This window comes from Polistes dominula, unplaced genomic scaffold, assembly GCF_049000335.1.
Source record: "Polistes dominula isolate Pdom_NZ unplaced genomic scaffold, Pdom_raw_medaka contig_77, whole genome shotgun sequence".
Lineage (NCBI taxonomy): Eukaryota > Metazoa > Arthropoda > Insecta > Hymenoptera > Vespidae > Polistes > Polistes dominula.
This window is the reverse complement of record NW_028301152.1, coordinates 8,885,228-8,906,909: the sequence shown is the minus strand read 5'-3', so window position 1 is coordinate 8,906,909 and position 21,682 is coordinate 8,885,228. Positions and strand designations below refer to the sequence as shown.

The 21,682-nt window shown below is 28.2% G+C and overlaps 2 protein-coding genes across 7 annotated transcripts; one reads left to right on the top strand and one right to left on the bottom strand.

Moving 5' to 3' along the window:
* Position 1: 1 nt before the first annotated feature.
* Positions 2-21,543, bottom strand: Ubr3 (Ubr3 ubiquitin ligase). Of its 3 annotated transcripts, none has more exons than XM_015319967.2 (29): positions 20,541-21,543; positions 19,162-19,375; positions 18,916-19,044; positions 18,557-18,840; positions 18,224-18,468; positions 18,020-18,137; positions 17,767-17,946; positions 17,451-17,677; positions 17,072-17,227; positions 8,021-8,202; positions 7,799-7,938; positions 7,554-7,696; positions 7,306-7,472; positions 6,975-7,218; positions 6,712-6,889; positions 6,449-6,634; positions 5,747-5,899; positions 5,127-5,308; positions 4,622-5,042; positions 4,372-4,517; positions 4,146-4,292; positions 3,746-4,054; positions 3,444-3,672; positions 3,123-3,332; positions 2,784-3,061; positions 2,351-2,698; positions 2,143-2,274; positions 1,915-2,054; positions 2-1,739 (listed from the first exon to the last, which is right to left on the bottom strand). In XM_015319967.2, the coding sequence occupies exons 1-29, from the start codon at positions 20,779-20,781 to the stop codon at positions 1,622-1,624; spliced, it is 5,847 nt and encodes a 1,948-aa protein (XP_015175453.1). In that variant the 5' UTR covers positions 20,782-21,543; the 3' UTR covers positions 2-1,621. The 3 variants fall into 3 exon arrangements, with proteins under 3 accessions (XP_015175453.1, XP_015175454.1, XP_015175455.1); XM_015319968.2 differs by having other exon boundaries at positions 6,730-6,889; positions 20,541-21,540; XM_015319969.2 differs by lacking the exon at positions 5,747-5,899.
* On the top strand, positions 8,504-17,009 carry orion (chemokine-like protein orion). Of its 4 annotated transcripts, none has more exons than XM_015319972.2 (9): positions 10,706-10,942; positions 13,920-14,492; positions 14,659-14,800; positions 14,940-15,080; positions 15,184-15,401; positions 15,476-15,693; positions 15,779-16,017; positions 16,101-16,230; positions 16,304-17,009. In XM_015319972.2, exons 2-9 carry the CDS (start codon positions 13,986-13,988, stop codon positions 16,635-16,637), a joined length of 1,929 nt encoding a protein of 642 aa, XP_015175458.1. In that variant the 5' UTR covers positions 10,706-10,942; positions 13,920-13,985; the 3' UTR covers positions 16,638-17,009. The 4 variants fall into 4 exon arrangements, with proteins under 4 accessions (XP_015175456.1, XP_015175458.1, XP_089034130.1 ...); XM_089178004.1 differs by having other exon boundaries at positions 10,706-10,947; XM_015319971.2 differs by having other exon boundaries at positions 10,707-10,942; positions 13,892-14,492.
* Positions 21,544-21,682: the final 139 nt, after the last annotated feature.

The following is a 21,682-nucleotide window of genomic DNA, read 5'->3' as shown; positions in this document are numbered from 1 at the left end:
ATAAATGTTAATATTTTTAATAGAATCATTTGTATTCATACAATTAAACATGATTCATAATTATCATTACTAATAAATTTTCAACTTATTTTTTTTATAATGCTTTATTGCATATTCTTATAAGCAGAGAGATTCCTAAAAATAATTATTAATTATGTACAGATCATCTGATTTTGAGCATTGACTAATAATGCAATATGTAATATCCTATAATTATTACATATTTACAGATTAAGAATATCTATTGTAAAAGAAGCAATTCGTATAGTAGTAGCACTATGCAGCACTTTAATCAGCAAATCATTTATATATTTATATATGTTGTCATCTCCGTGCTATGATTTTCTTGCTATCGTAAAAATACCGTATACACACACTGATCGCTAAGTTTTATGTAAAGGTATCCATTCTTATAATATTACTCTTCTGACATATTTTAATATATTTCTAATTATAATTTAAATTTTACGTTACATAATTTCCATTAATTAAATTATTAATGTTAAGCAAATTATTATTGCGCAAACAAATATTTATAATAATAATTATTCTCATTGTTACATTATTATCTCTTTCCTGCATCTTACAATTAAACAAGAAACCTATTTAATTATAAATTATGATTAAATTCTTTTATTATATAATAAAAATTAAACAATTCTTAACAATCCGATATAAGACACAATATTAAATTAATAAGTGAATAAACAACAACATTTCTCGGTAAATCTTCAAAATACAAAATTAATAAGAGAAACTTTTTAAATATATCAAATTCTCTTAAACAAGTTATACTATTACCATCAACCATAGAAATTATATTTAAATTATCAAATTATTTTGTCGCATATCATCCAATATAAAATCATATATATTTTTGACAGTACCAATTTATAACGCAAATAATTATAAAAATAATATATAAAAAATGACGTTAAATTTTTAATTTTATCATAATTATAACACTTCATTTCTCTAAATATATTTGTTATGATGTTATAAACGAATAGAAATTGTCAGACAGATTTAGAATTAAATAATATAATTCAAAAATATTCATTGCAATTACACAAAAAAATTACAATGTAATAAAATTTAGCTATGAATATTATAGCCAAGAAGATGCAAAATATAAGTCTTGTGAATTACACGTTTCCATAATTTGTTTGCACAAATAATTTTAATTTGGACAAATTTGAATATTTTTGTTGTCTTTCTTTCTAAATTGCTCTATTGTCACTTAAAATTTTCTTCATCTTCTATAAAGTACAAACATTAGATGCTAGTAGATAAGTACTCTCCTCTTATTAAGACGCAATATTTATATGTATTTAAATAAAATATACAATGTTCGATTTCAAACATACGTCTTCGATATAATTATTCAAGAATTGTGACTATAGACAATTTAGTTCAGTTTCCATTGAAGGATAATACTTTCATTCATTGTCATGCCTACTTATCAATTGCATCATAATAAATATAATATTCGTAAAGTATTTGAACAACCTGTTTATCCTTTAAGCGCTGTTATCGTTAACGAGAGATTACGTAATAATAAACAAGTTATATGAGTCTTCGCTTCATTTCAAATTTATGAGCATTCGAGTACTACGGAAGGTCACAGAGAATCCCGATGCCAGACCCACGTTTTTTTCGTATGATCAAATCTGTGAGCTAACCATTGCTGTTCCAATAGTCGATACCTATCTTGGCTAAGATACAAAGGTTTACCTCGTCTAAAAGAATAAAAATACATTGCATTATATTAACTTGTCAAATAAACATCTTGTTCTTTCTTTCTCTTTCTCTTTCTCTTTCTCTTTCTAAAATGTTAATCATAATCTATAAATGAGAGTAATTTAATTTTACGTTATGACAATTATTAAAATAATTTACTCTAATATTACTTACTTTAGATCTCTGTCTTCTTCTGCAAACGCATCAAGATATAAAGATCCCCAAGGACAAGCTCTTCGACCTCTAATTACAATAATATAAGTTGATGTTACTACTAAATATATACCAGTTCCGCCGCCACAGTCAATTGAATGCTATAAATAAATATTTAAATATATACATTTAAAACAAAATTATATACAAAATATTAGTTACATATATAAATTTTGAAAAGAAATATACCTGAACAGCTTCACACACATTCATTTGTTTACAACAGTTCTGTTTCAGACAAACAATAGCACCACATAATAAACAAATACTAATTTCCTGAGGAACCGACTGACACTGACGACATTGCCGTTCGTGGTAATACTGAAAAATAAAAACAAAATATTAATTCTCATGCATTGTCAATAATAACAAAATATATTGTAACTTATTTATTTACCGTAAAAATTTTTTCATATTCTCTTGGAAGATTAAGCAATTTTGGTATTTGCCAAGATATATGTTGTTCCTTTATTAAATTTTTAGCTGCACTACTTCTATTAACAAAAGCTAATAACTGATCGCACCAGAAACGAGGAACAGCAACACTTGCATCTATGTTTTGCCAATTTAGTGCCACTGTTGAATTGAAACTATCCCAACCCATACCTTCTGTAACTAATTCTAAATAATATACTAATTTGACAAATTCTGTTTGGCGTGTTCTAACAAAGGGCAGTGGTTGTTCATACAGATGATAACGAAGTAAAGCTGCCACTCTTAAAAATGGTAAGCATAAAGATTGTATCTGAAAGAAAATGCAAAGAAAATATTATAATAATAAAAGTCAAATTCAAAAATATAATATTTTCGAATGAATTTCAGAAAATTACCCGTCGTTCAATAAAATACGTTTTAACTCCGGTATAAGACACAGAAGATGAAGTTGATGGTTTATGAGAAGCTTCGTCTGTACGATAAAGGTCACTGTCATTAAAATATTCAATTACTCTGCATAATATAATCTCCAAGGAAGTGGCATTACATTCGCCACACTGGGCTCTTCTTAAAATTGCATTTCTTTTTGCTTGTGAAAAACTACAGCTTATCTGTACTATTACTTGATAGTATAGCAAGTTGTATACAACTTTTACGACACTCGAAAAATAAGCTGAAAATTATATATATTATATGAGATCAAGAATAACACAATATGGTTTTAGGAAACTTACCTTGATCCAAGTGCAACGGCAGTAATAATATAAATTGTATGAGAAGGGCAGTTGGATCTCTGAGTAACAATGGAACTTCTCTTTCATGTGGTGTTAATGCAAGTGGTGCAGATGGTTCTGCAGGTATTCCTGATAGTTGCTGCCAAGTATGATGTACTGGCCATGTTGTTAATACTTTTGCATGCATCGCAAGAACGTGAAGGAGAGCAACTGTAATTACAATTATCGATTATTACATAAATTCGAAATAATAAGTAATTGTATTAAACTGTCGTATGAATTTGTCATTAAAAATTGGTGAATATTATCAAACAATCATACCAATACAGTCACGTTTTGGTATTAAGGGTATAGAATTAGGCGAAGGAACATGTAACGATCCACCACGCTGTACAAGTTCAACCTCAAAATTAGTTCTTGCTATAGAAGTTACAAAAAGGAACAAGCTTTGGTGACTAGGAGAACAGTTCTTTTGCTTATATTTTAAATATGTGCAACTTGTCATATCTTCCATGGCTTTTCCCATTGCTACAGCTAAATTTGATGAGACCTAAAGTTATGAAATAATTGTTAAAGATATTGAATAATATATGGAAAAATTATATAAGTAAAATAACACTTACTGGATTTCGTTGTATCTCTTTTAAAAGATTATTTAATTCTGAAAGTATAACTGACGGAGAGGCTTGATAAGATCGTACAACAGCTGCACACTCTCCTAATTGCGGTGATAATGGCAGTACAGAGTTGGCTAATTGTCGACAAAGCGGGCAAAGATATTCGCCAGTATCAACTGCCAAACTTGGTTGTCTTTGTTGACTTTGTAATGATTGTAAATAAGATTTTAGACAATCTAAATGTAAATGATGACCACATGTCTGTACATGAACACCTCCTTCCCAACCCAAATTAACAGATAGTAACCATGAAAACTGTAATGTATAAATTCAATTTATATTAATTAAATCACACAATATTTATATAGTTTTTAAATGTCAAGAATGCACATCAAGAATGACTTACCGTATCAAAATGTCCACTTAACTCATCTATTCTACGGTTAAAATGAGCACCACGTGTGCCACCTTTTGGTATAGGTGGATCTTCATCAGATGTAGGCAAAGTAAGTCTGTCTGATTCTTCTCTTCCATGGCCAATAACACTTGTTGCCTGCAATGAAATTATTAATAAATTTTTTAAAATCCTTTCATATTATATATACATTCAATACTTTTACATCATACATTACCTGTACTAATACAACTAAACCCATAGGTTTATCTTCACTGCTCGAAGTTGTTTGATTACATATCACACAATCATATTCCTTTTGTCTAGTTAATTTTGTTGTATCATCCTCTTGATCCCAATCCATTCCTGATTCACTTGCTTCATCTATAAATTTAATATTAATTAAAAAAAAAACAACAAATAAAATCATAATAGAATTTGATTGAAAAACATATTCTTTCTTTATATTTATAGAAGATAAATCTTACCTGTTTTCATTGCCTTTTCCATAAATTGTTTTTGTTTGTTGGCAAATTCTGCCATAAGTTTTTGTTGCCTTTCTTTTGCTCTTTTACGCCTCTCCTCTCTTTCTCGATGTTCTCTTTCACGTTGTTCATCCTCACAATCTTGCTTGCGTGGCCATAATTTATTTCTACTTTCTATAATTATATCTCTACACATGGGGTCTAAATTAGCTATTTTTTTAAGAAGTTGTGAAATAAAGAATGGGCCATCGCCAATTCTAGATTCTTCTTCTTTTGCTGGTGTAGCTGTACTACTACTTGCTTCACTATCTACAGTTACATTTTGATCAGGATTATAACTATCTGGTATTCCTGATAACTGAGAGTGTAATTTTAAAAGCAATGAAATTATACTTTCTCCTACTTTTACAGTTTGCGGCCTTACCTAATAAAAAATTTACATTAATATCAAATATAATAAAAGATATATTTAACTTTTTTACATTAACAGTATAGAAGTGACACTTACTTGAGGTTCTCTTCTCTTACTATGCTTAAGCATATTTGATGTTGATGGAACAATATCTGTCGTTGTTGCTCCAGTAGTATTAAGTCGTGAATATATCGTTTGTGCACTCATTATTTCATTACCAGCCATAACAGCAGGACGTTGAGGTACAGGTGGTAATGCAGGCTGCCCATCAACCATATCTAATTATAATTCAATAAAATATTATTTTTAATTGCACGTTATATAAATGATATTTCAAATGAAATAGAAAAACTTAATAATAATATTTATTTTAAATTTTATATTATTTGAGATATTGTTAATTAACTAAAACATTACAAGTATAAATGAATTTGTTGTTAATTAATAATTGAACATGTAATACTGGATTCTTACAGATTACATATTTTCACACAATTAGAAATTTTGTTAAAAAAATCTTGAAATGCTAAATTCTATGCTATTTCTGATTAGACAATACAGTGTTATAAACAGGATTTATTTATTTAAAAATAAAAGGTAATAATTTTTTTCTTTCTTTCTCTCTCTCTCTCTCTTTCTCTCTCTATTGAATTATAAATTATTATAGTCAAGGATAAAACTGTGATAGAGTGGATACAATTAAAAAAACAACATACTGTTTGGTGAAGGAGGTGATTCAAGGGCAAGGGCCATGGATTCTTCGGTGGATGGTGGTAAAGCTCTTTGTAGAGGCATTAAATCACCTTCGGTATTACCATGTTGTATGGCAACGATTCCATCTTCAGGTATTATTGCCATGTCAAAGTCGACTAAAATATAAAAAAATAAAAGTATGCTAATTTCAACTATTTCCTAAAATAAATAATGTTTCTAAACTATTTTCTATTACTACTCAAATTTATCTGATGTTACACCAAAATTATTATATTTTATAATTGTTGCTATTTTTAATTACATAATATACTGTTTTTAATTTTTAATATATAATTACAAACTCTCTCTCTTTATATATAAGTAAATCCATAATAAAAAAAAATAATCTATATAATTGATATAAAATATAAAAATATTATTATTTGAAAGACAAACTTAATAAAATATATCTACAATATAAAAACAGTTGTGAAAGGAATATTTGGTAGTCTGGTTAGAATATTGGAAGGTCAAATTGAATGTTCACATTCATCCATATCGCCAATCTCTCCCATAATGTAATAAATTTAATGCTATAATATATCTGGGTACTAAAGCCAAATTTAAATGCCTTTAATGTGTATTATAAATAGAAATATATTTATTAAATTATTTCTTCAAATTTCATACTCTATTTTATCTCAGTAGTACAAATTATGACTTACCACTTGCTGGTGGTAAAGCTGGAAGTGAACCAGCATTTACATTGGTTGATAAATCATTATTATCGTTGACCGTTTCTACTGAAGGTAAAGCCAATACTTCCAATGAACCTTCCTCAGATCCATCATTTAACATTAAAGTAGTACTGACTTCGGTTGCTTCACCTTGAATTTCCCATTCAAATTCACCTGAAGTGCATAAATTAATATTGCATATATTTTATACTATTATATAACTAATAATTATATAATCTAAAAATTTATACCGGGAAAGTTATTCTTACTGTCTGAACTATTTGGTTCTGGTTCTTGGACTAGAGTTATTTGAGGTATCACAGTCCTCAGATTTTCTGATAAATTATCGTTTTCATACCAGCCTGCTAAATCCATATCTTTTATTGTACGCATTGAACTAGCGCCCATATATTGACATAAGGGATTGTTCTAAATTAAAATTAAAATGAAGTAATTAGTTTTTTATATAAATATTGAAATAAAACAAATCATTTTCAAAATGAATATTACTTACGGACTTATCAGGTAATTCTGCAGTAACAACTGCCATTTCTAGAAGATAAATAGCCAATGCCATAACATGCTCTGATATATTATGTCCATTCACAGCCTTATATAATATTATAAATATCATAGCATGAAATACTCTGGTACGTAGGACAAGACGTGGGTCATCATAATCTGATGAAACTGGTGCAGGATGTCGAAAAGGTGGCCATGGTGTTGCATTATTCTTTAATTTACCTGATTGCTTTACACTAAACAATAAAATAATAATATTTATAAATATATGTATATATATATATATAAATATTATTATTTTATTATTAAATTTGTAAGCTTACTATTCAGTAAAACGATCCATAGATATTTGAAAATCTCTTCGATGAACAGCCCTTAGTAAAACATGTAATGGGTCGAATAATTCATCCCAGACTCTTGGTTTAGGGCCATACATACCCTGTTGCATAAATCCACTAGCTTCAAGATTTGGAGCTCGATATTGTGCTACCTATAAAATAATAATATAAAAATAAAAAAATAAAGAAGAGACAATTTCTTACAAAGTGTATAAAATAACCCAAAGACATACTTCAGCTAAAACAGATTCAAAATCTCTGTTTTGTGTAGTACCACATCGTTCTGGCATCAATTCCATTAACTGACTATGAGTTTTATCTCCCATACATAATAAAGTAACCATTTCGAGACAGGACATTTCAGGATCAGACAAACCTAAAGATAATTCATAAATAATAATATTATAGAAGTATTACATATTTAATAATAATAATAATAATAATAATAATAATAATAATAATAATAATATATACTTACCTAGATTCGTTCGTACATTAACTAGAATTGCCAAAAATGTTAAACAACTTTCTAACATAAGAGTATCATGTTCACCTTCTAAATATTCATTTTGAGGTGCATGATACAAACTCAAACTCATCCATTCTCGTACATGGAATCTATGTAAATAACACAAATATCATATAACATAATATATTTATACAATAATAATTATAACTTTAAAAATAAAAAGTATATTACTTTTCAACAACAGTTTTTAGAAAAACATCTGGCTGTAATCTAGTTGCACAAATTTGTAATAAATACAAATCAGCATCAACCATCGAATTGCAAAAATTGCATTGTATGTATGTCATAGCTTGTCCTTTTATTTGAAGTCCATTGCGTACCCATAGTCCATTTAAAATTTCAGAAAATGCCACCTTAAAAAGATATATGATTTAATTTTTTTTTTAAATTGATAATTAATTGTTTATAAATTATTTCAAGTGAAAATAAAAAAAAATTCTCGTTAAAAATTTTCATAATTTTTACACAATTACCTTTTTGGAAATTATAATTAATTAATTTAAAAAACAATCCTTAACAAAAGGTACCGTTAACTAACACACATATAAAACTTAAAACTTATAACCCCATACAATCATTTCCGATATATCGACCAATAGGAAGAAGTTTAAGAAGACTGAATCCGCACGCGAGATCGCAGCACGTCAGTTCACTACTGTCGTTTCAACGTGAACGACGAACGTTAAATATGTTTCTTTTTCTTTTTCTTGACATCTTTCACATTTAAAAAACGTTTCATGTCATTTTGCATTATTAATGCAATTAATTAATTTTTAACAGTGTAATAAATATATTGGTTTCAAGTTGAAAGATTCCCTCTCAACATTTGAAAGAAGAGAAAACACAAAAGTTGCGAATAAGAATATTAGTACAAAGAACTCGTCAAAAAAAGAAAGAAAATGACGATAAAATGGAGCGGAAAAGTGCTTTCAATGATTTTGATCATTCTTATGTCCTTCTATGTTCAACCAAACGATAGCTTAGGTGATTTCACCTTTGCCACAGTGGGGGATATTCTTAGATTTGGTCAAGAAACTATACAAGAGTTATTAAAAATTTTAGAAATTATAGACAATGTACCCGGTGGTACAGATGACAATATTCCATTTGTAAGCAGACAAGAGAAGATATTAAAGAATCGTATTCGCGAGGTATCAAATAAACTTGACATTTATCAAGAAAGAACAGAAGCTAAAACAGAAAAAGTATTAGAACAATTGATGATTAATTTACCGAAGAAATTATCTATGGAAAATGATTTTCGTGAATTTGATCACTACGTTGGTCAGATCAATGACCTTTATGAAGTATTTATCAAATATGCTACGTACCCAGAAGCATACGAAAGATTTACATTAGAAAATTTTGCTAAAGCCAGTGTTTCGTCTGATTTAGGTTCTCTTTCAGATGTATTAAAAACACTTCATCGTTTAATCGTTCCAAGTCAATCGCAATTATTCAATAGAAGTATTATCATCTCTTTTTCGAATCAAATGAAGGTAAGTTAACAAGAATTAGCGCATGTTTCTTTCAAATAATTTTCGATATAAAATATATATATAATTTTCGTGATTTTGATCACTACGTTGGTCAGATCAATGACCCCATATATATATATATATATAAATGTTATTTAAACGTTAAAAAACGCGCCGAAAGTTGTATACCTAATATATACATACTACGTACCTCAAAATACGCATTAAATTGTCAATTTTAAGAAAAGTGACATGCCTATTATCAAAGTAAAAAATGTTTGTTGATTCAGATTATTTTATCTCTGTTGGGATAAAACAAACTTCCCTCAAACACTTTGAAATTTAATTATTATCATACAAGTTTTATGCGTGTAAGATTTCAAATTTTTATATTGACTATTTTTTAAATACAGGAAGTTGGTAGATTTTTTTCGATTTCAACAACTACTATAAAAGATTGACAAATATCCTGTCATTGAATACGCTCTTTGATAATCCCTGGTCGTATTACGTATCCATTAATCTTGTGTCATTATTCGTTAAAGAATGTAATGCAGACCGGTTGTTATCCGACGAATATTAACTGGTAAATTGATCGAACCCCATAGATAGATTTCAAAGCTTTGTATATATGTTTTACTTTACGAGATATCTAAAAATATTTTCGATTAATATATAAATAATCAATTTGCTGATTTTTATAATTAATCACAATGTTATTTTTTTTTCATTTTCTTTTTACATATTTCAACATTGCACAATTGGTTTAAGTAGTAAATACTTTTTGTTGAACTTGAAAATGATCCATGATATCACGCGAATAATTAATTAAAAAAGAAAGACACAAAGAAAATTAATTTATATAACATTTCCTACCGGAAATGATGTAAGTTTATGAAAAAAAAAAAAAACGTATAAAGCAAAAGTAACATTCAAAATGAAAAACCCTCCCTTTTAAATGTGTGACAAAAAACAACTGATAGTAATCAAGACGAAAGAATTTATGAGTAAGAAAATGTGAGTCATCATTTCTGAGAAAGAAAACCTTTCTCTACTTGTAAAAGAAAAAAAGAAAAAGAAATTTATTGACCTTTGAAATTTGTTCAATGATTTTGATAAAAAATTAACAATGGAATGTCCCATTTTGAATTATAATTAGAATTAAATCAATATTTCAAATATATATATATAAATATGTATTGTTTGAAAGGATATAATTTTTATCTCGTGTTGTATCTTTCCAATGTAGTAATTCAGTCAGTCAGTCAGTCTCATTCAACGAGTAAGAGGAGAAAGAAAAGAGAACGGTACGAAGTGGAGGAGTGGTGGAAGAGACATGCGCAGGATACATAATAACATTACTTACTCGAGAAATAGGGGTGGGGAGTGGGGAAGAGAGTTAACGATGAGAAACAAACGAGAAATCTCTCAGTTCAGTTGGAACATTTGTACAGAGGAGATAGTGTGCGTGTGTGTGTATCCTAAAGTTGTTGTGTTTACGAGAATCTTCCATAAAAATGTGTTTACGTTTAAAAATAGCAATTGAATTATATTAAACACGTGTTTAACGTAATTAATAGATATTCAATGTGCTATTAGAAAAAAAGAACAGGAAGTAAGGTTTAGAAAAATAGTTTTACAAATTGTTGTAAGATCGCGTCTCGTTTATTTTCAAGGTTCACCTCGTGAAGTTTTTTAGCTTTAAAAAAAGACAAAAAAAAACTACAACGCGTAATAAAACGATCGATTGACGTCAAAATATACTTTTCTTTATGAACTTAGAACATAATTTGTATGAATAAAAGAGACACACAACAAAGAAAATGCTAACGTTGTTTTCTCACGTTTCGTGTCGTGTTTTATAAACGCTTACGCATTTGTAAACCATGTGGAACACGAGTACAAATTTTTTTTTGTCCCTTTGTAATATAGAGTGACCAATAATACCTATGCTTGTTAAAGTATGTAATTCTTTTCTCGTTACTCGTAATTTAAATTAAATGTTATTAAGAATAATTTATTTTGCAATATTATTTATCAAAATGTCGCAACACATAGTACACACAATATGAAATTAAAGCAATCGTAATTATATAATTCGGATCATTCGTAAAAAGGAATTTTTATGTTTAAATAGAAAAAGAATTATTTTTATCTATTATTTATAATTAATTTTCTCTTTTTTTCCCCCATTTAATAAATCGATTATTAGATTGACAGATTTGTTTAAAGTAAATAAATTAAACGCGCGAGTGTGTGTACAAAAAGTATCAGTGTAAAGTATAATATTTTAATATTTGTTATAAACTTTGTTTTGTTTTGTTTTTTCTATTTCAACTTTGAACCTTGTATAGTAACCTAGTAACAGTTAATTACGTAAATACATACAGGGTGGGTCACCACATTTTACCATCTAGATTTACGTTATTATTATTACGCGTAGCAGACAATGTTTCACATGGAATTGAATGGCTTTGAAGGGGGTTCATACTGATGGTACTTTTTTTTTGTAGGTGGATGTGTAAAGGACATATGATGGTCATTAATGTTAATAACCTATATATGTAAAACCTACCAATAACCTATTTATGTAAAAACATTATTACTTTAGGAGATATTTTAATTTTTATGTCTATTTACAAAAAAGGTTCAATGTGGCGACGACCATTTGCATCAGAACACTTTCTGAATCGAGAAATTAATGACTCATTAATGTTTTTTAATGTATCTGATGCATTTTCTTGCTTTCATTGACGATACGATCCTTCATATCGGCCATTGTAGTCGGAGGCTCAACGTAATATTATGCGCCAATAGATTTCCTCAACGGAATACTCCATCACGTCGTACCTTTGATAATATTTTTAAAAAATTTCACCAGATAATAATAAATGAAGAAAACGAAATTGCAGTGTTAGCCGCAGTTACGATAAATCCATCCGTTAGCTCTCGCGAAATCAAAAGATAAGCAGGAATTAGCCGCAAAAACATTTTACGGATACTGATAAAGCACAAATATTCATATCATGTATCAAAAGTTCAAGAACTGACCGCAAATGACTATTATCAACGTTTAGAATTTTGTAATTGGGCTCTCACTCAAAAAGACTTTTTCAAAAACTTTTTCAGCAATGTTATGTTTACGGACGAAGCAATGTTTTCGAAATATGGATCAATGAATTCAAGAAATGCCCATTATTGGTCAACGGAAAATCCACATTGGTTTAGACAAATGAATAATCAACATTGATGGAGTGTAAATGTTTGGATGGGCATACACGGCGATAAACTTATTGGTCCATACTTTATCGAAGGATCACTTACCGGACCAAAATATGCAAATTTTTTATCAAACACTCTATGGACATTTTTAGACGATTTACCACTGCATACACGACAAATAATGTGGATACAACAAGATGGTTGCCCTGCTCATTATTCAAGAATAGCAAGGGATACATTAAATTAAATGTTCCCAAATCGTTAGATAGGACGGGGTGGGCCCATTCACCTTCCGGCTAGATCACCAGATCTAACGCCCCTCGACTTTCTCTTATGGGGCTACTTAAAAAATAAAGTTTACGCTGAGCCTCCGACTACAATGGCCGATATGAGGGATCGTATCGTCAATGAATGCGAGAAAATGCATCAGATACATTAAGAAACATTAATGAGTCATTAATTTCTCGATTCAGAAAGTGTTCTGATGCAAATGGTCGTCGCCACATTGAACCTTTTTTGTAAATAGACATAAAAATTAAAATATCTCCTAAAGTAATAATTTTTTTTACATAAATAGGTTATTACTTTTTTGTAAATAATATGAAAGAGCATCAGATGATGCAATAAAAAATATATGATTCCGTTTAAAAAAATATTAATGACCTTCATATGTCCTTTACACGTCCACCTACAAAAAAAAAGTACCATCAGTATGAACCCCCTTCAAAGCCATTCAACTCCATGTGAAACATTGTCTGCTACGCGTAATAATAATAACGTAAATCTAGATGGTAAAATGTGGTGACCCACCCTGTATATATATGCATTCTTGAAAGATTAATATTGTGTTTTTTTTATAAGGATTCCTTTCCTTATCTCTTTTGCACCATTTCGTATAAGAATTATGAGCTCTCGTAATTGTAAACTTGTAAAAACAAAAACATTTCTTAATTAGATATATGCTTTAACCCTTTGACTGCAGCACGCTTTCGAACAAATTCATTAATATGAAGGTGCGATTTTCTCATGTTTTTCGTATATATTAATGGATTTGTGAGAGCGGATAAATACGCCTTTCGTATATATTGATGGACTTGCGAAATCGTATATATACGCCTTTAGCAGTCAAAGGGTTAATATTCTACGATAACGGAAGTAAACAACGTCACGGAAATAAATCTGAATATCGATCGTACATAGAAATTTTCAGTATAATCATCTCAAGAAACCTTTATTTTTCTTTAATGTATATGTAACATACACTAATAACAGTATTTAAGAACCTTGAAAGTTTTCCGCGATTAAGAAAAAGTATTTTTCTAATTGAACATTTTTATGTAAGATTTTAATGAAGTATTATTGACCAAAAGATTACTGGTGAATCGTGGGACACACATTGAAAGTAAAAATCATAAAATAGAAAAAAGAAGACAAAAATGATGTTTAAATCATTCGTGTGTTTGTTTTTGTTACTTGGAATATGGACGATAAAAATTAATGGTAAAAATGATATCTCATCAGTCGACAAATTAAGAGAAGAATTGATCGAACAAGAAGTATCATTAAAAAGAGAATTGAATAATCCAAAATGGTCTCTGGTTAAAGAAGCTGATGTATATTTATATATTATTCAATTTTATAAACAATTCGGTAATTATATTGAACAACTATTTCCCAATGATTCTCCAACACATTTGAATTCGTTGAATTCATTGTGGATTTGGGCAAGAACCGAACAAGAATTACAGGGTATAAATGGATTATATATGATATTTAGACAAATGCAACGTGAAATTGTGGATCAAAATTCAACTGTTCGTACAACACAACTGACCAATTTTGCACAAATTATTTTACATGATCTTAATGCGTCAATACCCAAAGCATTACAGCGTATTGCTGATTATATTGTGAATCAAAAATTATTCATATCGGCTTATCAGGTAGCGTGATTAATACAAATTATGATTGGAAACGTTTAAAAGAGAATTTATAAATTTATATATTCATTTTTTATAATCTATTTTTTAAGTGTAATCAATCACTTCATATTATTATAAGCTGTTTTTGGTTTTGTATCATTAATCTCTGTTTTTTTTATGTTTGCAGGAGTCATCGTCGCAATTTTGTAGCGAACATCAATCTCCACAACAATTATTATTCCATTTGTACAATACTATTGCAATTACAGAAATTAAAGGATATACAATGATTCAATTTTCTTATATGCTGTTACGATTATATATCAAAGGTATGTGTGTGATTATGATATTTATTTATAATATAATTATATTATATTATATTTTATTATATTATTATAATATAACTTATAATATAATATAATTAAAATATATTAATAAAACTATATTTTTTTATTCGTTATATTTCAGATTCAAATTTTAGTGAAGAAATGGAATCATTAAAACAACAATATGCTGTAAGAACTTCAGAAACATTAAGAGCAGTAAAAACTGCAATGGCTTTTGCTCCTCAAGATTTTTGGAGATGTGATCCGATCAGACACGAGCCAGGTAATATATCATCCAATGATTATATTAATGTAATACAAATTATAATAATACTATTTTAAATTGATAAATAAACTTAATTAATTATTTGTTATTTTATTTTCAGGTAAAACGTATATAGAACTAAAGCAACTGTTTCAAGGATATATCGTCAATGAAGTTGATTTGAATAGTGGCTCTACGTGTAGAGAAAATTGTGGTTATTATGGATATGCAAAAGTTCATGGATGTTACGATAATCAGTTTTGTGCTAAGCAACGAACGTGTAGCGGAAAAATTATAAATTGTGAATATATCGATTCTGATATGTGGATCTGTCCTTCGGTATGTGTACAATCATTAATTTTCTTCAAAGTATTTATCTGATATATATTAATTTTTTCTTTATGATTAAATAGAACAACAGTTCAAGACGATATGATTATATAGAATATGAAAATGGTAAAGTATTTGGACAAAAACGAACTTGCCTAAAATCTCTCACCAAAGTTGATAGCTGGTGGCGTTGGCTATTTTGGCATTGCAGTTATTGTTTCTGTTATTGTGATGATTATAGCACCAGTTCAGAACGGTATTTTAACCTACGTCCAGTTATCGCGGATATTAACAATAACAAGTAAGAATTTGATTTCTTATTTTAATATAAATATTATGTGTATATATAAACGAATACTAATTGAATATATACATATTTTTTGTAGAGTAATAACAGGAATCAAATTAGCTAAATTAAACAAAATAATACATATACAAATTCAAGAAGGAGAATTACTTCCACGAGGAGCAATAAATTCAACGACTATTTCATGGAAGCCAGTAGATAGTTATACTGTTTACGATCATAACGTTAATAGCGGAGTCGATTTTCATACTATAGTTTGGGAAAAACGAGCGATCGATTTAGATGATTTAAAATCTCCCGAAAATCATCTTTTAACAGGTATTTTATATAAAATTTAAATATCTTTAAGATGTGTTCATATATTTCTATCTTTAATTATTTATTTTATTAAACGTTTCTAGGTATTAAATTCCGTATGATTGGTACCCGGTTAAATTTGGAAATAATGGTAACTCCATTTAACTTCACAACTGGCAAATTAATACAACCATCAGAAAAAAGTTATTGGATAAGTAATGATAATACTGACAGGTAAATTAGATATTTTTTTTAGATGATATTTAATGCAACAAATATTTACTTATACTTTTTCATATTATTTTAGGAGAGAATTAAAACTTAAGAATCCAAATATTCCAACTCGATCAGAATTACAACACATTTCTGATTCAGGAGAGGATCAGTATCTAAATTTTGGTCCTAGTGATCGCGAGAAAGATGCTGCACAGAGTACTGTACCATTTTTAGATGCTCAACCAGTAGAACCAATACCACCAGTACCTATAGCAGGTGCTGGCATTTTTCATAAGGGTAGGCCAGGTTCTGGAGGATTTCTTTCTTTAAAATTGATAACTTATAATTTTGCTCCTCATCTACATACCGAGTTTCCACCATCACCACCAGTTATTGAAAAATATAACGAAATAACTTTAGCATGAAACTTTAGTAATATTCAAATAATGAGTATTAAAATTTTACTAAATAATCAATGTTACTCCAGATTAATCGTTAGTGTAATTTAATGGCAATGTTTTTCTTTCATTAGTATCTCAATTCGTATAAATAGAATTTTATATGAATTTTTAATTGCAATAATAATTGTAATGAATTAATTCATTTGCAAATTAAAGAAATAGTGTTATTGAATAATATCATTGTAAATAATTTTTTATACTATTAGTAGTACCAATTGTTTTGTCTTGAATACTCTTCTAATGTATTATAGAAATCAAATCATTCATTTTATCTTTATATAAGTTTGTAAAGAAAATGAATAAAATAAATAACAATAAAATGAATAATAAAAAGAATGTGTTATTTATAACATATATAAAAGTATTTTTATATTAGAATATTAAAACAATCAACTTACCTGAACTCGTAATGGATGCATCATTAGAAGATGTAGCATGTCATTCGGTGGTAACAAATCCTGAAGTGTTACGCCTTGTTGTCTAACCGCTTGGCACATGAATACTGCGAAGTATCTATGAAGTGGAAGGTGAAATGACACTTGTAGACTATCACTCTGAAACAAGAAATTAAATACACTTAATATTTTTAAATTAAAAGTAATTATTTATTTTAATATGTAAATACAATTACATTTAATGAAATGTAATCCTATATTTGAATCATATAAATCATAAACAAAATATTAATAAACTTTATAACAAAAGATATAAATGTTTCTAATCATCCACGAAAAAGTAAAGTAAATATTTATCAATTTAATTTAAAAATATCATTACCACATTAGGATGAGTATAATTCACTCCATCTAACCAATCTTGTAAAGCGATGAGACAAAACGTAAGAACTCTTCTACTAAGAGTTGCACTTTCTGGTCCACGTAAATGTGAAACTAATGCCCACATTGGATAAGCACTAGCTTCCAATTCAGCACTGAATGCTGCATAATACGTATTGGGTTCAAATTCAACATGTTGACTTAATTCTCTTTGATTTACGTTCATTCCTAGAATATAGATATTACAAAGTTATTTTCTATATCATAAATACAATGAACATATTTAATATAAATTATATTAAATATATTATTAATACCTTGAAACATAGAAAGAAAATCAAACCACATTTCCAGTAGTGTGTCATCACTCATAAATCTTACAGCAACAGGTTTGTGAGAAAGAACATTATTCAAATCTGACACAAGAGGCCAATAACAATGTTCTTTCATTACTTGTCGTGCACAATCAACAACATAATGAAAATTTTTATCTGGATCTATAATATAAATAAATCATTAAAATAAATTAATGTTATTTAACAATATAAAATAATTATATAAAATACATACCATGTAATGTATTTTGAATTAATATTTTACTCATCATATATTTCAAACTAATAACCATTACATGTAATAATTTTAGTTGATCGACCATCCTCAATGCAAGACCTTCGTTACTGAACAACTAAATTAATAATAAACCAGTTTAGTTATAAATTTAATTGAATGAAAAAATACATTATATATAAAAATATAATTAATAAAAATTACCTGTACGCTGACATGCACAACCCTGTTACTAAGAGTATCAGGATCTGCAGAACGTTCTAACATCATAGAAATTCTACTATAGTGCAGAACGAATGCGCGGGTTAAAGCTTCTTTATAATCAGGTTCTGGTAACATATTTAATAATAAGCATACTAATTTTTGTGGAAATTCATAAGCAACAGTCCAAAACATTAATTCTTCCAAAAAAGTTGTATGTTCTAAATGTTCTTGTAAAGAGGCACATTCTGCAAATTTGAAATTGATATTTGATTACATCAAATTTTATAAATGATAACTAAGAAAATACATAAGTTATTTATTTCTATAACATACCTTTATATTCATCAGGTGGTTCTGGATTTGGCAAAGATTTAACAGCGTCTTGATATATTTTGTTGCTATCTTGACAATAACTATCATACTCTGACTGACCAGTAAAGATTGAAGGATCCATAAGACCTCTATATTTTTGTGGATTAGTAAGTGCTGTTGTCATAACATGCCTCATTAATGCACCCATGTTGTTTAAATCAAGAAGCATAGTTAAATAAACATCTGCATCTTGTATAGCAGCTCTATAATCTGTATATTCTCGTATACTGGGAACTCCCACTTTACTAAAAACAAAAATTCAATTTATAATATTGTAATTATTTATATCTAAACAAATATTTCACATAAAATTAACTTACCAATTTTCTCTTAAATGTTGAATAAGACGTAAAATAATTCTGGGCATCATTGCTTCTGCAACACACATTAAATCTGAAGGTGCAGCAGATTTATTAACAGCAGCTTTTGGTCCATGCTTATCACAGAAACTGTAAATAAGAGTTTTAAAGTATTACTTTATTTATATTTACAAAATGTTCTATTTTTAAATAGCTTTATTTAAGATCAATTGAATTTATAAATGTTTGATTTTAATGATAACATACCCAGTCTCTTTCATAACAGATGCATCACCACAATCGCATGCACCACCAGCTTGACTAAGAAACATGTTAAAATCATGACGATGATGATTTCCTTTTTTGAAGCATTCAGTACAGAGAGACATACAGGGTGATATCCCACAAGTACGGCAACGATATGCAACAAAATTTGGAGTCCACACCAGTCCACATGTTGTAGCATTGTCATAAGTTCTTACTGAAATACAATAATATTTTTGAATTGCAATGTCTCATAGTAAAATATATATATATAGGGTGTTTTAGAATAAGTAAGAAATATTTTAAGAAAACTTGCAAAAGCTTTAAACTTTTTTATCAATAAATATCATATTACATTTGTTTTGTCAACTTTAACCTGTAGAGTTATTTTTAAAATATAAAATAAAGTTTCCAGTAAATTGAAGTAACATATATACGGCGGGAATAGAATAGTCATTGATAAGATGTCTGCAAAACTTGTATTCAAATGCAAAGAAGTAATTTTGAGCATTTCTTATCAAAGTAAAAGAGAAATATGTTTAAAATAAAATTCGTTATAATTTGAAAAAAAAAATTTAAATAAGACATATTTTTGACCTGTTTTATTGTTTATATGTGTTAGAAGTTATCGTTGAAATATTTATAATTTATTCTAAAACATTTTGCATATATTAAGAAATTATTTAATTCATAAATTATTTAATAAATTTTCATATATTACAAAAATTTCAATTTTTTAATAATAATAATAATAATAATAATATATTTCCATTGAAAAATTCTTTACTTTAAAAAAGTTATTTAAAAATAGATTAAAAATGATATTATATTTATGTAATCGTAGAACAGAGTTAGAAACAAATAAAGAATTAAAATCCTAAATAGATAAGTAATAGTTCAAATTAGATATTGTAGATATAATAAAATCCATATATACATAACTGTAATTGTAATATTGTTAGTAAATACTATATATACAAGTATCGTATATATGTAAGTTAAATATATATATTGACAGAAAGTTTATATGGATGCCAAATACGCAAATGTTAGTAAATTTATAACAAATGAATAAAATCAAGTAGCATGAAGTATAAAAAACTATCTTCTAGAAGTTATCAAATTACATTAATCTTATGTGAATAATATACGAAAATGAATAATATATATTAGTCTTGTTCACAATATATTAAATGTACATTATGTATTTTTATATGACATATATGCACTACATGACATTATATAAAATTACTTTAATATTCTTTTATTTTTTTATTACTTTAATAAATTTAATTCAATTAACATTATAGCATTGAACATATGCTTATAATGATATATTGAAAATATAAGGATTAGTATTATAAAATAGGCGTCTCTCTGACCTGTATTTGCATATTCATCTGGTGTACGGCCACCTGCCATTAGCCATTTACACCAGTCGATAGTTTCCCAGTCATCAATAGGTTTACTAGGATTCAATAGAATATCCAAGAGTTCATTTAGATGTGGTGGACCTGCTGCATCGATGGTTGGATTGCTACACTCTGCATGAATGTATGCAGCAGCACCACGTTTCCCTTTATTCATCAACACCTGTGCCGAAGCACTGGAGGTTGATGCCATTTCGTAATGAATATTTCTTGACAAAGCAAGAAAGAATAACTAAATCAGTTGTTTTGGCATTCAAAGATCACTAAAGTATACAATGTGCCAGTTGAACGATTGAGAGATGACTACGTTTCTTATAATTCTATGGTACCAATAGTACCGTCAATCCTCGTGGGGAAGTTTAAGCTTCCCGATGACCTTTTGATGCGAAAACTTCCGGGAAACCTTCCAAGGAGAGGCGAACCACGGATCAGTAAATTCTCGGCAACCTCCATATCAACAAGAATCTCCCGTCAATTCTGTCTCCTTTGCCAATTCTGACAGCATGACGAAAATATCAGGTAACTCTTTAACGTGCACTATTGTCACGAATTCTTTACCGTTTTCAATTCGCAAATCTATCGTATCAAGTAACGTATGATGTTTTAATATCAGTTATAGACGAAAATTTAGACAAATCCGCAATTGCGGAAGGAAAGAAGCTGAGAGAAGCACTCAATCACCGATCGCTCATCCAGTTAACCGTAGTTTGTTCGTCATAGAATCGTTTAGTAATCTTCAGTAGTTCGATCGTGAATTTCTCTACTTTACCGACAGATATATTTTGTTGTCATGTACTCAGAATTAATAACGATAAGTGATTGGATTTAAAGAATTGCCGGATGCAGTTCTTCAACATTTTCATGTATACACTGACAAAATACTATATTGTGATTGGTTGATATCAGATACCAATTGTAAATATTCGTTACAGTTTAATTATATATTTTAGATTATTTTTTAAAAATTATTAATATTTGTTATAATAAATATTTTATATCTTCTTTTTTGATCACTCCTCTTGTTCTCAAAATGAAACTAAAAGGATTATATGTAAGTTGAGAATATAAATAATCATTTTTTTAATTAACATTTT